Genomic DNA, 16,555 nt, shown 5'->3' with positions numbered 1-16,555 from the left:
AGGCACCCTAAGAAGCACAGTTCTGCACCCTAAAATGCGACGCTGAAGCAGCAGAGGATCGGTCACCTCAGCACTAAGAAGTAAAAGCGTTAGGGAAGCGGGACGGGACTCGGAAAGCGAAAGTCCTGCGCGCGGCCCCCGCCGAAGGCTGGCGCCCGGCAGCCCTGCCCGCCTTCCAGCCCGAGTCGCGTCGTCTGGGAACCGCATTCGGCCCGGGAACGGGATGCGCGAAGCAGGGGCCGCACACGCACGCACACGCAGACACACGCGCATACACGCGCTCACGCGCACACGCACACGCGCTCGGCCGGGCTGCGGCGGCCCCGTGCCCAGGGCGCTGCTTCAGCTGCACCCGCGGCGGGCGCCCGGGGGCTCGGGCCGGGCGGGCCGAAGCCAGAGCCGGATTCCGGGCCGCAGCCCGGGAGCAGCCGCCGGCTCCGTCCGCGTTCGTGTGGCGCCGCCCGGCCGGCCGAGGCCGCGTCGCAGGCCGGCGGAGCCCCGGCGCGGCCGGGAAAGTTGGGCCGGCGCGGCGGGCAGGTGCGGCCCGTCCCGCCCGGAGCCGGAGCCGGAGCCGGAGCCGCTCGAGCCGGGCCGGTCCCCGCCACCTGCCCACCGCGCGAACTTCACGCCCACTTTCCGCGTCGCCCGGCGCGGGCCACTTACGTTTGATCTGGCGCGGCTTGCTCTGCTTGCGCCGGGACATCGCGGCGCGGGCTGCGGCGGGCGCGGGGCCGAGGAGCGAGTGGGCCGGTGACAGAGGCGCGGAGCCGCCGCCGCCGCATCCGCGCGGGAGGGGGAGGGGAGGGAGGGGCGAGCGCGGCGGGCGGGGGCCGAGGGGGATTGGCTGGGCCGCGGGCGGGGCGGCGGGACGGGCGCGCGGCCGGGCGGGGCGGGAGGGGAGGAGAGCCCCGCCCGCCCCGCACAAAGGCGCCCGGCCCCTCCGAAACTTTGCGCCCCGGGAGCTCAGGCCCGGCCAGCCCGTGACAGCGGTGACCCACGCCCCCGCCGCACCGGCCCAGATCGGGCGCCTCGCCTCGGGCGCCCACGCGGAGCAGCGGCTCCCCCTTAGCAGGCGGCCGGGCCGAGCCCACTCCCCGCGCCGGAGCAGCGAGCGGCACGGCAGGTCCGATCCTGCGTACTTCCCAGCAGGTAAGGCCCGGGCTGCGCCGCGGCTCCGAGTTCCCAAAGTTTGCTTCGCCCCATCCAGTTACCGCGCGCGGCGGGCGCAGCGCGGACGGAGGACGCGTGAGGTCAGTGTACCGGGTCGCGGCGGGGCCTGAGAGCGGCAGCGCGGGCTCGGGCTCGCCTGCACGGAGTCGCCACGCTCGGAGTGGGCGAGGGCCCGCTGCCCGGCCGCGCGGCCCCGCCGGCGGCCCGGATCTGCGGATACACCCTGCGCGGCCCCTGACCAGCCGCCTCCCCCGAGGCCCTGAAAGCGCCCCGGCCCCGCGTGACCGGCATCCGCGTGAGCCCCACGGTGACGCGCTAAGGTGTGGGTCAGCCCGGCGCTAGCTGATGGAGCCCCACGCCGGGCGGCGAGTAGGGCCCGGTGCCACCGTCAGGGCAGCTCTGCAAGGTGTGAAGAGGCGCCCGGTGGACCGGTGGCCTGAGACTCGGAACCAAGCAGAAGCCCAATTGCGGATCGATTGCCACTGGTGTTGTTACCCTAGAGGCTGTGGGAATACAGGACACGGACCTTTTCGGTGAAAATGCATCCAATGATAAAGTCCCTCCCCTAAGAGCCAACAAATGAAGGTCCGAAGTACCACGAAAAGCAGGGTTATCTGCGCTTGTGTGGTGGAATGAATAAGCAGACAGAACTACAGATTTTTAGCTCCTTCATTCCCAGTTCATTAGGATTAAATCGGTGTGCTTAGAATTTTGGAATCAGAGGTGTTTGATAGTACGGTTTTCCAAGATCTTTTACAGAATTGGCTAGCTTTTTATGTCACCCAAAAGGAATTGCCCACTGGAATTAAAATAGCATAACAGTGTTGCTTTTGGCATTTGACACGGTTAAATATGCAAACCAAAAGAGAAACAAATAAATCTCAACTAAATATTCAGCTTGAAAGCTGAAGCAAAAACGTCAGGAAATGTAAGGAAAGACTGATAAAATAACCAGAATGCCTTAGTAGAAACAGCGTATTAGCTTATCTACATTTATAAATGTATATTAATTACAGTCAATGTGAATCAAATAAACGAAGGAGTACTGTTACATTTTGTATTTTCTCATCATTTTTAATGAGAATATGAACAATATTAAGGTCCAATTTTCCTTTTTTTGTTTTTTAGTTTAACTCATTATGGTTGTAAAATAAAAAGACAGCAAAACCTATAAGCAATTATCTCTGTCCAATTGGATATTGCTACTCCAAACCACAGCTACATGACTATCAACCAATGATTGTGAAAACCACAGTGGAGAGGGGCATCGGGGAACGATATTGCAAAACCACAGCAAGGACTGAGTCTGTGATACTGAAAGCCACAATTCACAACTAATGCCCTGTGTGTTGCAAATTACCGTTTAACTATAAATGCGGAAATGTAAAAGTAACAGCACAAAATCATTTCTCATTTACTTAAAAATGAATTATTCATTTTCTGGACTTGCTGGTTTAATGTCTACCTATGGTTTACATGGAAAAGTTTCTGCTTTCAAAAAGCAAATCCTTTGAAATACCAAAGAAAATATCGGTCAATTTAAAAACAGAAGACATGCAACTTTTAATCATATTTTGTGAAATGTTAAAAAATTGATCTGAAAGAAATATATACCTCTGAATAGCTTTCTTCATAAAGTTCTTTGGAAATGAAAAGGTTTGTTAGTGGAAACTGTTTGGGGGCAAAGCTCAAAGTATTCTATTACAACTTTGATGAAAATATCATTACCCATGTTCATAAATAGTCATTTTTAGCTAGAAAACATGTCTGACAATGAAACAAGATGCCAATACCAAAACTTCTTTAATATGGGAAATCAAGTGTTGGCTTACAAATGAGTAAAATGACAGCACTTGCTATCTTCTAAGATTGCTACATTTTTCAAATGAATTTACAAAGTGCCCAGTTAAACGTGAATTTCAAAAAAGGAAAACTAGTTCTTTAGGATAAGTATGTCCTATATACTCTTTGGGTGTATACTTCTCCTAGATAATAATTGGGGCTTATCTGAAATTCAGATGTAACTGGGCATCTTGTATTTTATCTGGCAAATCTGTAAGTTCAGCATTTTACCATTTTCACATACTTGTGGTTGTTATAATATTGTTTATAGAAAGGCAGAGAAACCCTAACATGTTTCTTGCAGGCATAAATATATTTAATTCTTGAATGGTGTATTATTCAGAGAAGGCAAGGTAGAAGGAATAAATTTCTCTAAAAAATTCTTACTTTATTTGGCGCAGTATAGAAATGCACTCCCAGTGTAAATGGGTTGCATTCATGTATGTCTTACTCTTAGATTTGTTTTTAAAATGTGTTTTTTCCTCCAAGGGATCAACAAATTGATAAAGCAACCTCTAAGGCCACAGCTTATTAGACAGCAAGCTGCCTTTTTTATTATGGGAGTAAATAATATCACAAAGCTTCAGAAAGACTTAATTTTTGCCCTTGTATCCACACCAGAAATTGAACACAGTTTATCTGCCTTGATTTAAGATTATGATGCTGAATTGAACAAGAATACTGTATGAAAATAGTGTTTAGTATTTATGGATCTTTATAATTAAAACATTTTAAAAATAACAATCAACAAATTCATCTAAATCCCATTCCTGTTTCATAACTATGAAAAACACTATCTTCTCACTTGCAAAGGGGCCCAAGGCTTTGGAAAGATTCAGTCCATCCAGATTGGGGCTTTCACTCAAGCTCCCTATGGACTGTGAAGCCCTGGAAAGAAGTCTGTATGTACAAATAATTTTCTACGGAGTGGCTCTATGAAGTTCATCAGCTTTCCAAATTACATGAAGAAGATGCTGTGAACCAGTGTGGGTTAGGAAACACTGCTGTCTTTACTGGTGAGTGTTCATGATATGTTGAAAGCTCAATTGTGGATGGTTCCAGCTTTTCCTCTGCACCCATCCTTTCCAAACTAGCGCTATTCTGACTCAGGAAAGTCGGGGTGGAGCCTGTGAAAACAGTTGTTCGTTCCTACATCTGTATCTCCAAGCGTGAAACAAGTATTCACAGGACTCCCCACTTTTAGAGCCGCCTGTGGATCTTGCCTGCCGCCACGTGCCCTATTTGGGTAGGAAAGGCGCGGGGTCTCCTAAGGAAGGCCTCCTCCCCCTGTTTCTTCGTGTGTGCAAGGGCCCTTCCCAACCTCTGCAGAGCCAGAGCGCTCCATGGTCTGTCCAGGACGCCAGGCTCCGGGCTCCACACGGTTCCTGTCAGAGCCTCAGACTTTTCCCTAAAGTTGCTGAGGAAGAGAAGCTGCCTCTTCCCTGTTGCTGCTGGGGAGAATGCAGATGAGAAACTGGAAGAACCCACTGCGCCCAGGAGACTGGTGTCTTACCTCGTCTTAGAGTGTGAGTTTGGGCAAATCCAAACCAAACACCCATCAACATTCCAGCATCGCGCAGTTTTCGACCCATAGACATTATCTGCTCTACATAAATGCTGGAGTCTTGGCTGTTTCTGTCTCCTGTTTTGCCTTGCTCTGTTCCCCTGCCCCCCCCCCGCCCCCTGCATCTGTGTAGCCGGCTGTAGGTGCTCTCCGCAGGAAGACATCCCCAACTTCCCAAGTCCCAGTGAGGTCCCGCTTCTCAGTTCTTTCCACAGCATGTTATCTGCCATAATGACCCTTCTAATTACAGGCAAACCCAGTCTTCTCCCTATTTCGACATACTTAACTGGACAGTAAGATTTAAAAGAAAGAGAGCAAGAAACGTGTCTGTCTTTTTAATAATTATGCCCCCAGTTCTGAACATACAGAAGGTTGTAGCAAAATTACTAAAAACAAAACAAACAGAAGTTTAGAATTATGCTGTCTTATTGGAGGATTCCTGCCATTCCCGGTCCTCACCCACAGTGTCATGGGGACAGGAGATGGTAGCCACGCTTGTACAACACGACTGTGTTCCCAATATGCCTTCTGAAAACTGACATTAAACACTTTGTTTTCGCCGAACAACCCTTACAGAGCAAACAGATCTTATGAGCACTACACTCTGCAGTTACAACATAGAGCAACAAAGATGTTATCAATCGTGATTGTGGACATTCACTTGTGTGGGGTAATTGTTGAGAAAGTTAGTGTTTTCAAAGTCAGCCATCCTCAAAGGCGTGATGATCAACTGACACGCACATCCATGACCTTCCTTGGTGACATAGACTAGGCCCAGATGTTTCGCTTTACTTTCAACTTTCCACATTTGAAAAAGCATCTAACAGATTAGCTTGTACGTAAATGTTATGAATGTTGTTATAATTCACATGAATAAGGTTTAGACTTCTAAGATGAGTTTTATTTTCTAACCTATAACTTTGGTCATAAATTCCCAAATGCAAAACAAAAACCTAAAAAGGTTTTGTGAATACTTGCCATACGTACAGTCTTAATCACGTACCTTTCGTGTTATCTTGCTGAAACATGCTCAAATAACGCATTGGGAACTGCAGATGTAGGGTTATGAATAACCATACTAGGGCATGCTGATAGGAGAATCTTCTAAAAGAGTGAAACATAATTATATCACTTTTTAAATTTATCTGGTAATGATCACTGAAAAAAGCATGATTAACATATTTATTTTAAAATGTTTTTGCTAAATTCTGTAAGCAACTGTATGCCCAAAGATTTGAAGGTCAAAGAAATGTTCAAGACTCCTAATAAAAATTAAGAACATGTGCTCTTCACATCCCAGTGATAACTCCTTTTCCCGGAAGTATAATCATCAATTAATTTTAGCTGAGTCTTCTGGTGTTCACCTCATATTTCCAAATAGCATCCTTTACTATTTTTTGAAAGCTTATTAGTTTAGATACTATTGACTACATTGAGTATCAATCATGAAACTACAAAGATGTCCCCTCCAACACACATTTTTGCTCATATCAAAAGTTTATATATTTATTAACAGTTAATGCATAGAGGGTATGAAGACTACATTTTCTTTTGATCTAATTCTGTTTTTCCTGGAGCTAATAATGACTTTCTTTGCCATTTTCTCAGTTTTCTGTGCCCTATCTCTCTTTGGCCTCCAAATCCTTGGTTGGCCAGTGTAACACACACTAAAATATACCAGCCCCTTGGAGTGTGCAGGCCCATTTCTCCGGTGGAGGGAGGTGTCCTTCACGGGAGCCCTCATCTTTCTGTTCTGCTTTAAAGCAATGGCTCCTGTGACTGAAATTTCCTTTTCTTCCTCATCTTGGGAGTTCTCTTGCTTTTATATACTGTATTGGATTTCACGTCTCTTGAATTATTGTATAATCCTCTGTCATGGTTCGTTTTCTCTCTCTCTCTCTCTCTTCCTTCTCTTTTGTTGGTGCAAATTCTCAATAGCTTTCTGAGAAAATACGTAGATGAGCTAATTTCTTTTTAAGATTTGGAGTAAAAAAGATTTGGCAAGACCCACAGTTCTCTTTGTTCTGCTCTCCTGTCTACCTGATACATCATTAAAGTATCCATTCTGGGTCAGAAATTATTTTCCCTCAGTTTTCAAGCAGTGCTTCATTGACGTCTAGTGCCCGGTGTGGTTCTGCAAAGTGCGATTCACAAGCTGAATGCAGCCTTGTGCCCTCGCAGCCCCGCTCTGGAAGCTTCCGTCTTTACCCTCAGTCTTCAGGAATTTCATCATGTAGGGCCCCTCCCCACACTGAGCTAAGAACTCCTGGAACCATTTCAGCCTAAGAAATTGGGTCTTGTCACCAGTTCTAAGAATTTTCTTTGTATTTTGTTCTCTGCAGAACCTCTATTACTATTCCTGGGTTCCCTTGGATGACCACTTCTGTTTTCTGTTCTTTCCGTTTCCTCTTTCCCTTTGGCCACTTGCATTATTTCTGGAAATTTGTCTTTTGCTTTGTCATCTCAACTTTTACTGCATTTTAAATTTCTGGGGTCATGTTTTGATTTGTTGAATTTCTTAAGCATTCCTTTTAATGGTGTCCCACCTTTGTTTCCTTTTCCATGTCCCTCTGTGGGCAGTAATTATGCATTTCTTTATGAGAATTTATTTGGTTCCATGAGAACTTCCTGTTTCCTTGGTGCTTCATTGTGTTTGTATTTTTTTCTGAAAGATTAGGCATCTATCTTTCATGTTAGAAGTTTTTCATGCATTTTTAGTCATTCTTTACTGTTTCTAATATGACTGAAACTGTAAAAAGATTGGAACTTTCTCTACATGGGAAGAGGAGAAGTTGGAAATTAATGATTGCTAGACAAATTTTGCAACAATCATCTGTTTCTAGTTCCACCCACATGCAGTGTCCAGGTGCCCCACTGCCTCCAGTATGCGGTTCCTCTCCTCACCCTGTGGGTGAAAATCAGCTGTGCTGGACATCAGCCCTGCATGCAGTTAACTTGCAGCTTCCTTAATAAACTAGGTCAATTTCCTCTCTCAGTGGTTTACAGAATTTTATTAACTGATCCTTCTAATGTTCTCTCTCTCTCTCTCTCTCTCTCTCTGTCTCATCGTGTATTTAAGTTACTTTTTAAAAAGACCTTTCCCTAGCATTGCAAGATTTCAGGAGAGAAGGCGCGCTCATAGGATCATTGACTCCAAAATATTCCAAATTCTTCAATATATCTTAGCTTTTCTTTTTAAAATTACTCTTCCTACATACATTCATTTTATCTCAGTAATATAGTCATATACTATAAAATAGAATAATGAAAGGGAGAATCATAAAGTGTGGTGATTTGGATGTGGTTTGGTTCCTGTGTGTTAGGAGTGGTCCACAGTGAGGTGGTGGTAGGTGCCGGGGCCAGGTAGAAGGTCATGGGTCACTGTTCGTGCCATTGGCTGGAGTGAATGTCGATCTAGAAGGACCCTGGGTAATTAGCGTGAATGTAGGTTTTTACAGGGTGCCCTGTCAACCATGTGATCACTCCCTGCCATTGTGATGCCATCTGCCACAGGGTCCTCACCTTTGCCAAGCAGAGATGAGTGCCAGGCTTCTGAACCTCCAGAGCCATGAGCTAGATAAACCTCTTTTTCTTTATAAAGTACGTAGCCTTGAATAGTTTGTTACGGCAACTACAAATGAACTGCTGTTGGGAACATATAGTTACAGTCTCTTCCTCTCAGAATATACCACTCAGAGGTAACCACATGTAACCACATCTGCAGTGTTATACCATGTACTTGAGATTCTCCCTATGGTTGCATCAAATTGAGGAAGTGCTGCTTACTATATACAATGAAGTTTTACCTTTTGTATATTCCTTCTATTGTCCTTCCAACTCTGACTAGCATTTGTCATTTTTATATTTATTTTGAAAAAATTGAGTAACACATTGTGTTCAGCAACTATGCTTGCTTTCATCTTTGGTCTTCCCATTAATTCTTCAAGTTGAAAATGTACATACCACAACTATGGTATTGAAACCTCTTCATTGGAGAAACAGCTGTTGATAAGAGCACTCCTTCTAAAGATACAACTCCCAGTCCATGTGCAAGAGAATTTGTCTAATCTAGGCCACATGCATGGTCTTCCCTCACATTCCACCAGCTGGCTAAAATCATGCCTCAGATGACTTTGCATTGTAAGCAGATCATCACTTTCTTAAGCAGATTTTTCTTTATTTAAAAGTGAATTTTACTTTTTAAGAAACTGATCCTGTTTAATTGCACATAGTTATGGGCACAATTTTATGTTTAAAACTCCAATTTGTCTTCCTTTTTTGCTGTCATGAACCATATATATTCTTCACTGTATCACTTATAATATTTAGTTCCTTGCTCACTCTGACTATGGTGTGGGTTCCAATCCATTTTTATTTTCCTCCTGTGGCTCCTCACCTACCTGTTCTACTAACTGCTTTTTTTTTTTTTTTTATTGCCCAGCTGCTCAGTGGTTATCCAGGGAACTGTTTTTAGTGGACTGGTTCCTGAGTTATTCCCACCATGTTTTGTATCCTATCTTCCTCATTTTTCTGAAGTATATCCTCAAATAATCTCAGAAATGGTACATGTGAAATAAAACTCCTTTATCTTTATGTATGTGAGATTGTCTCTATTTTGTTCTTTTGCTGATTGTTTAGCTGGGACTATAATTCTAGGCTTAAAAATCATGTTTTAGCCGGGGATTTAGCTCAGTGGTTCCATCGCTTGCCTTGCAAGCACAAGGACCTGAGTTCGATCCCTGGTACCCCCCCCAAAAAAAAATCATGTTTTTGCCTTAGAAATTTGAAAAAAAAGAAAGTAACAGTCTATTGTTTTCTAGCATTCTGTATTGCTGATTGGAAACTGGTTTTAGTCAGAAAACTTTGGTACTAATTCCTACCCTCTCACTGAGCTGGTTCTGAAATCTTACAAGTACACACAGTACTGCGGAATATTCTCAATTCCAGCCCAGCAGTAATACCTCCTGTATGCTGCCCAGCAGAAACCCGGCCTCCTGGGGCCCTCACACAGCACTTGCCATTCAGGGAAAGTTTCTCACAGTGCTGTAGGACTGATCTTTAATGAATTCCAATTCTATAAATAATCTCATATCCCTTGATAGGGATTAGTTTAGGAGTGGCCAAAGAACCCAATTCTGGGCAACAGAAGAACTTGTTGGAGACTTCGGGAAATCCTTCTTTGTTCTTAAGAGAGAATTATGGGAGATCTTGTTTTTCTCTCCTTCTAGAATTAGACAAGGGCAAATATTCCATTTCCTTCTCTGTCTTCCACTTTTCACAATGAGGAAAGCTACCTAAAATAAAGCCAACCCCCAGAAAAGTGTACAGCAAAGAGACTTGCAGTCAAATAAAGTGGAAGCTTGACCTACTAGGCTCAGGATGTTCTATGCTTTTGGACTTCCTGTGCAGTAGGATTTTTTATTGTTTGGGACTGTTTGTTAGGTTTTTGTTACTGAAACCTGAAGTATCTTAACTGATGGAAAGCTGTAGAAAGATGAGTGTTTTATCTTGCATTCTTGAGTCATGTGGGCTGAGGAGGAGGAGTGGGAAGTATAGATGTGGAGTGTGAATTTCATCTTGTGTTCTGGTTGTGAAGTTTAGTAGACAGATTTTTAGTTTAGTCAACAGTACTATTTCCACCTTTGTTGAGCCTGCCAGTTGTAAATCTACCTCTTTAGATGTGTCATGTACACAGCACACCATCATCACTGTGACTACAGACAGCCTGGTTCAAATACTGGTTTGACTATTCCTTTTTTTTTTTGGTACTGGGGATTGAACTCAGGGCCTTGTGCTTTCAAGGCAGGCACCGGAACCATTGAGCTAAATCCCCGGCCTTGGTTTGGCTATTTCTTAGCCAGTTGATTTTTTGCACATTATTAAATGTTTCTATGCATCACTTTACTAAAGCAGAAACATAATTGTGTCTACTACTGACTCTAGTTGTGCATATTAAATGTATTAATATATGTAAAGGACTTGACATGCAAAAAGTGTTTTTTAATTATTAGCTACTAACCGATTACCCTGAATCTTTTGTCGTCTTATTTTGTACTAGCAGAACCATAGTCTTGTTCGTGCTATTGATGTCAAGGTAGTGCTAATTTTATGAGACTACCTTCCAGCTGGGTTTGGCTGTATGATGTTCAAGCCAACAGACTACAAACAGAAAGCTACCAGTGGAGCTTCATGGAAACCTAAAATACTGTTGCTCAAAAGCCAGGATGCATTTCCTTCTCCACTCACATGCTCCTATCCCAAATAGAACATGATGCTTGAGTATTGAAAGCTGTCTTGCAATCATAAGAACAAAAACTATATGCGTGGATGATGGTTGGAAAGGCCAACTCTGGTAGACCTCACTTGGCAGTCTGTATGAGTCCTGAACTGCCTGTGGAATTTCCACACAACCAGGGAGGGAGGAGATACTTGTTTTGTAAAGCCACTTTGGATTTTTGTTTCCAAGAGCCAAAGGCAAACTTAAATTTTACCCAAATGATCTCCCAGACTGGGTGTTGCTTTCTTATCTTTCAAAATCCTGGCTTTTGGAAGGCTATATTTTTTATTTGTACTTCAATATATCTCCTTCCTTTTGTATTTTAAAAATTGCTTAATAAAATATACACACGTTTTTGAGTGACTTCTTCCCATCTTCCTTGCCTTTAAGGCCTGTGCCTTTTCTATCATTGTATTTGTTTCTCTGGAGAAAACACAATAATATCACCCACTCTGGGGACTATAAACTTTAAGCTCTTAGAGTCCACTGAATAATGTAAACTTGAGTCATTTATAGGAAAATGGATGCACCTTGAAACCATAATGTTAAGTGGAATAAATCAGACACATGCTTAAATGTCACATGATTTATCTTTTATGAAAAACCCAAAGTATAAACAAAGAGCAAAATAAAAGATGGATAATAGGAAGTAGGGAGAACCTTCTCAAAGCAGAAGGGGCCAGGAGATGGAGGGGGGACGGTGGGGCATGAAAGGTGATGAAATGGGAATTAAGATGTGTTATAGATGCTTACCAACTCCACACAAGGAGTGTGAGCATTACGCACTGCAAGCACTTACTGAGAAAAATAAACAAAATGCATGCTGTAAGAAGTGCCCAGATGTCAGCTGTGGAGGTGGGTGAGGGCTCCGGAGACACGGAGAGTGTGCATATCCCTGTGCTGGGCATTTGCATATGATTAAATTACTGTACCACTTGGGAATTTTATTGATCACTTTGCCTCTTTGTTCTCATTAGTGATCATTAAACTTTTTTAAGTTCTAAGTTTGATGTCTCTGTACTGCTAAATATCACTTTACTGTATCTTAGACTGTGGATTTCTAAAGAGTAGGGGCTTTGTCCAAATACTTGATCTGTGTGGTTTTTACTCACCTAGACAGAACTTTAAAATGTTCTTGGTAATGTTGACAATTTGTCAAATGTTGAGATGAATTTTGCTTATTACCTTTTTTGCTCTGATATGTCAAAAAGCTCCATACCAAAGTCACGTCTTTGGAACCAGTTGCATTGAGAATTCCTAACCTGGATGTCTGGACGAAGACCGTTCACCCGCTTACTATGTTTCTGGCAGTTGTGGGAAATACTCCAGTGTGTATTTAATCCAGTATGGAATATTGGTTTAGGATATTGAGAACATAGATGCTTATTAGAATATTTGGTGGAAGGATGTTTTGAATTATTCAAGAATATTGGAAAATTTAGTTCATGACTAGGTGATTATGTATATAGGATTATACAGCTTCATTCACATATTCTCCATAATGTAATATTTAAATGACTAAAGACCTAAATAGATGTCACAATAATATTTTTTGTTTCAGTTGTATTCTAAAACCAGTTTTTATCTATTTAACTTTTAAGCCCCGCTTTCCTGTAAAGATCCTACTGTCCTTTTGGCATACAATGTCCTGTTCCCCAGTTTTCCCAGGCTGGCAGGAAACAGCCCATCATGGGTGACTAAACAGGACAACACAGCCCTGATGACTTCCTCCATCAGAACCCAGCCTCATCAACGTTCCCTTTTTTGAAATGGCGAGGGAACAACTCCCTTTCCAGTGAAATATAACAAAACTCAGACTTGCCTATGTAAAATTAAATCTATATTGTAGCTCTGCTATGTACCTGACTACTCCTCGGGATTACTCCTCCCGAAGAGCAGTCATGGAAACAGTCTAATTTTGTCTTACCACAAAATGATTTCAAAATGATTCAGAGTAGAGGTTTATTTAAAAGCTGATAACTTTGTGAGAGCCAGTCGTTTATAATATACTGTTAACTATTATGATCATAACTTTACATTTAGTAATGTGACATGGAAGGAGTATAAGGAAAGAAAACTAAGAGAAAGGATGTTGATGTGAGGTTTTCATCATAACGGAGGAGAAAATACTGACCGAACTATAAATTTGGCCCGCAGCAATTCACTGACTGAACTCCATCCCTTCAGCCAGTCATCAGGTATGCTTTGTGAATATTCGTGATACTCCAGCCTGTCTTCAAAGGCGTGGATACAGAGAGAGAGAGAGAGATTTAAAGCTGTGCTCCTGGGAGAAAGATGACCGCAAGGCCAAACCTCAGCACACCGCGCGCAGGCCAGAGGTGCCGGGGGCTGACAGCTGGGCCTCTGCCCGCAGGGACGCCCCATCCTGACAGCCAAGCCGAGCCTCAGAGTAAACCACGCCAGGGTGTGGGGGCGAAGCCGTGCAAGCCTGCGTCTTCCCACTGTGTCGGCCAGACCTGTGCGCGGGGCGCCTCTGGGGCGAAGCCGTGCAGCTGTGATCCCTGCTAGTGATCTCTCTGCAAGGTCGGGGACCGAAGCGCCCTGGGCCTCTGCACAGCACGACTGCGGGCTGGCCGAGCTCAGCTCAGCGGAAGTGTGAAGGCCCCGAGAGCAGGCGGATACCAATAAGCGCCCAAAGCGATGGAGATGCCCACAGGAATGAAACTAACGCCTCAGTGACTTTTCCTGATTCTTCTCTTTCCTGAGGCTTCATTTAAGATGGAGCCTTCATTTTTAACAATGTGAAGTGATTTCCCAACGGAAAACTTGAGGCGAAACAATAGTTTTTACATAGGTAAAACAGAAAGAAGCGCTTTCTGAGGCAGCCTCTAAAGGCGTGCTCTGTCCGCCTTGCTGTTCTTGCTCTGCAGCCAGGCATTTATAATAATCCGCAGAGGACAGCAGTGTCTTGAACTCAGCAGAAACGGAAGCAAGGGAAGATCTCAGTTTATTATACACCGACTTAAGCATAATTGTGCTCAGTGGAGAGTAAGGAAAGCACATTTGATTTCTAGCATAAGTGTGTAGATCCTGATCAGGAAAAGCTTCGTAAACACCATTTTCCACTCTGTTAATATATAACTTAAATAACAAATGCGTTAATGGAGTTATTTTTTATTAATGCATGAGTTATTGCATGAATCGCATTTCCACTAAATCCATATGTTGACTCTTAGTCTCCCGTGTTTCAGAATATGACACTGTTTACAGGCAGATTCTTCACCGAGGTAATTAATTCAGTTAGGAGGAGGCCCTTGGGAGGGCACGCGCTGTGCTGGTCCTTTCAGGAGGGGAGGTTTGGAGACAGAGTGCCCAGAGGGAGAGGACCTTTGAAGAGGAAGGCAGAGTAGAGATGACGCTTCTATAAGTCGAAACTACCAGAGATTTCCAGAAAAATACAGGAACCTAGCAGGGAAGCATGGCCCACTTTTCTCCCAACCCTCAGGAGGGGTCCAGCCGGCCAACTCCATGCCTTCCACTTCGGGGGCCTCCTTAACATCCAGCACCCTAGCACGCTGCCACACTGGGTCCTCGAACGCTCTCTTCAAAGTGTTGCATACTGCTCAGACTCCTGGTGTCAGTAATAAAAATGACAGCCAGCTTGGGTTTTTTTATTGTGACTGTTGAACATATTCCAAGCTCTGTTTGATCAGCTTGGACTTCATAGGATGAATGGGGAATGAGGAAAGATTTCTCATTTGGAAATAGTAATTGTATTATTTTATTAATATAATTAATGGTAAGTATATTTTATTAAATCACTGAGGGTTTTGGAATGACTTTATCTGAGCTAATATTATTTAACATAATAAAGAAAATATTACCTTGAAGTACATTGCTGCTCCAACAAAATCAAAATCTAAGCTTTAGGGTTGGAAAGCAACGCAGAACTCCTGCTTAGGGTGCAGCAAGTTTCCTGAAGACCACTGCCCACTCTAGCTTAGACATGAGTCTGCACGCTTGGTCTTCATGTCTTGGCAAACGTGCAAGTGCTTCACAGCCCCAGTGTGTCTATTAATAATGTTTATTATTCACAAATTATCATGATTCACAAATTAATAATTTGTCATTGGGCTCACAGACCACCTGGCCTTGAAAAGCCAGTCACAGATCTCAGAGAGGACACGGATACTGCGCCCCCAGATGCCTCAGTCTATGGAGGAACACTGTGTTATTTCCTACAGGGAGGACGTGGATAGGAGCTTATTCCATATGTGCAAGAAAAATCGAGACAGCTGCTACTGATGAGGGTAGGAACTGTGGCACAGGCTATGCTATGTATTCAAAAAACTGTCTCTCCTTCCTGGTCACATAACATGGTTGCATATCTTCTTGTCCCTTGTGGTTAGGTCAGGGAACACGTGACTTAGTTTGGATGGTGTACACTGTTCAAATGAACTAAAAGATGAATGCATGTCTGCCCCGGAGTCGCAGCTGGATGGAGCTTCTCAGGAAAGCTGATGGCCTGGTATCGGCCCACGCTGTGTGTGAGAGATGAACACAGACTGAGCTGTTAACCACAGCACAGCCAATCCCATCCTGCCAGAGACAGCTGCCCCAAGGGCACTGCAGCCGGCGGCCCAGATTCTGCTTTTCATCCGGTGTTCACAATAGTGTGCACTCGTGGTGGGTTTCAAGGGCAATTTCACTCAGACCACAGCCAGACGTCTCACCTGATCTGGCAATCCACCAGGAACACATCTCCCAAGCTGCTAGGCGCTATACCTATGTCACTGTTTGCATCTCTACTTACCAGAGCTCACCTTTCCTCAAAGGAGTATACAAAACAACATGTTCTCATTTCATAAAATGCACAACAATTGATTTTATCCTATAGCCAAAGAGTTTTAAGTTGCATACTCAATCTACTTGATGTCTCTATACATCAGCCTTTCCAGACTCCCTGAGTTCTATTTGTTTCGCCGCAGGGACAGTGCTCGGCATGTGGACCTCTACTTCCTGCACCCTGGAATGGAGATTTAGGTGCCCATGCTGAGGAGAGCACAGCGAGAGGAAACAGATCCTCATTTTGATTGCCTGTGCTCTGGCATCCTTTTCACTTATTCTCCCTGACATTTGCTGTGATAGATGAACAGGAGGAGAAAGGAGTTGAAAATGTTGCTAAAGTTAGAACCGGTGATGAGTCTAGCGCTTGCCAAAGGCTCCGCTCTCCTCCCTCTCCTGCTCCCAGTGGCCACAGACCTGCGATGCTATTGGCTCATTTTACTTCTGGAACAGTTGCCTGTATTTTCCCAGACTGATTTATGGGACTATTTATGTAGGATGAAACCTTTTCCATATGCATTATATTTTTTTCTCTTTTGTATTTTTCCTTTGGACTTTGTTCTTGTGGGGTTTTTTTTCTTTGTATTTCTACATAAAAGGATTTATCTACTCTAAGATTATAAGAAATATCTACCTATTTTACTTAATTTATATACTTAAAATTTTAACCCATCTGGACTTAATTTTTACTTAAGCCATGAGATAGAATTCCAATAGATTTTTTCTTTGAGTGGCTGAGTGGTTGTTTGGGAGATATATTTTGAGTAACACAGGTTTGCCTGCTCTTCTGTCAATTTATTATTCTTTCATCAAACTCCTACTTGTATTTTTTTTGTTGTTTCCAGAATCTCTCTTTTCATCTTTATTTAAAAATATAACCAAATGTAGATTGGATT

The 16,555-nt window shown here is 43.8% G+C and overlaps 1 protein-coding gene and 1 long non-coding RNA gene across 6 annotated transcripts in view; one reads left to right on the top strand and one right to left on the bottom strand.

The window, feature by feature from the left end:
* Zfpm2 (zinc finger protein, FOG family member 2) overlaps window positions 1–788 on the bottom strand; it is a 407,643-nt gene extending 406,855 nt beyond the window's left edge. Inside the window, exon 1 of one of the 3 annotated variants that reach the window (XM_087190836.1) lies at window positions 664–788. In XM_087190836.1, the coding sequence (XP_087046962.1) occupies window positions 664–703 (40 nt within the window). In that variant the 5' untranslated portion in view covers window positions 704–788. The remainder of the gene's footprint in view (window positions 1–663) is intronic. The other 2 variants (XM_087190837.1, XM_087190838.1) reach the window with 2 other exon arrangements.
* A 113-nt stretch (window positions 789–901) lies between these two features.
* The window catches only part of LOC101724319 (uncharacterized), a 96,321-nt gene continuing 80,667 nt past the window's right edge, over window positions 902–16,555 (top strand). The window contains exons 1-2 of one of the 3 annotated variants that reach the window (XR_015442996.1): window positions 902–1,149; window positions 3,826–4,028. This is a non-coding gene — a long non-coding RNA (uncharacterized LOC101724319). Of the gene's footprint in view, window positions 1,150–1,173; window positions 4,029–16,555 lie in introns of those variants that run through there. The other 2 variants (XR_002396908.2, XR_015442995.1) reach the window with 2 other exon arrangements.

The sequence above is a fragment of the Heterocephalus glaber genome, unplaced genomic scaffold (assembly GCF_053883595.1).
Source record: "Heterocephalus glaber isolate CG9 unplaced genomic scaffold, H.glaber_assembly_v1.0 deba00001556, whole genome shotgun sequence".
NCBI lineage: Eukaryota > Metazoa > Chordata > Mammalia > Rodentia > Bathyergidae > Heterocephalus > Heterocephalus glaber.
This window is presented reverse-complemented; position numbering and strand designations above follow the sequence as displayed.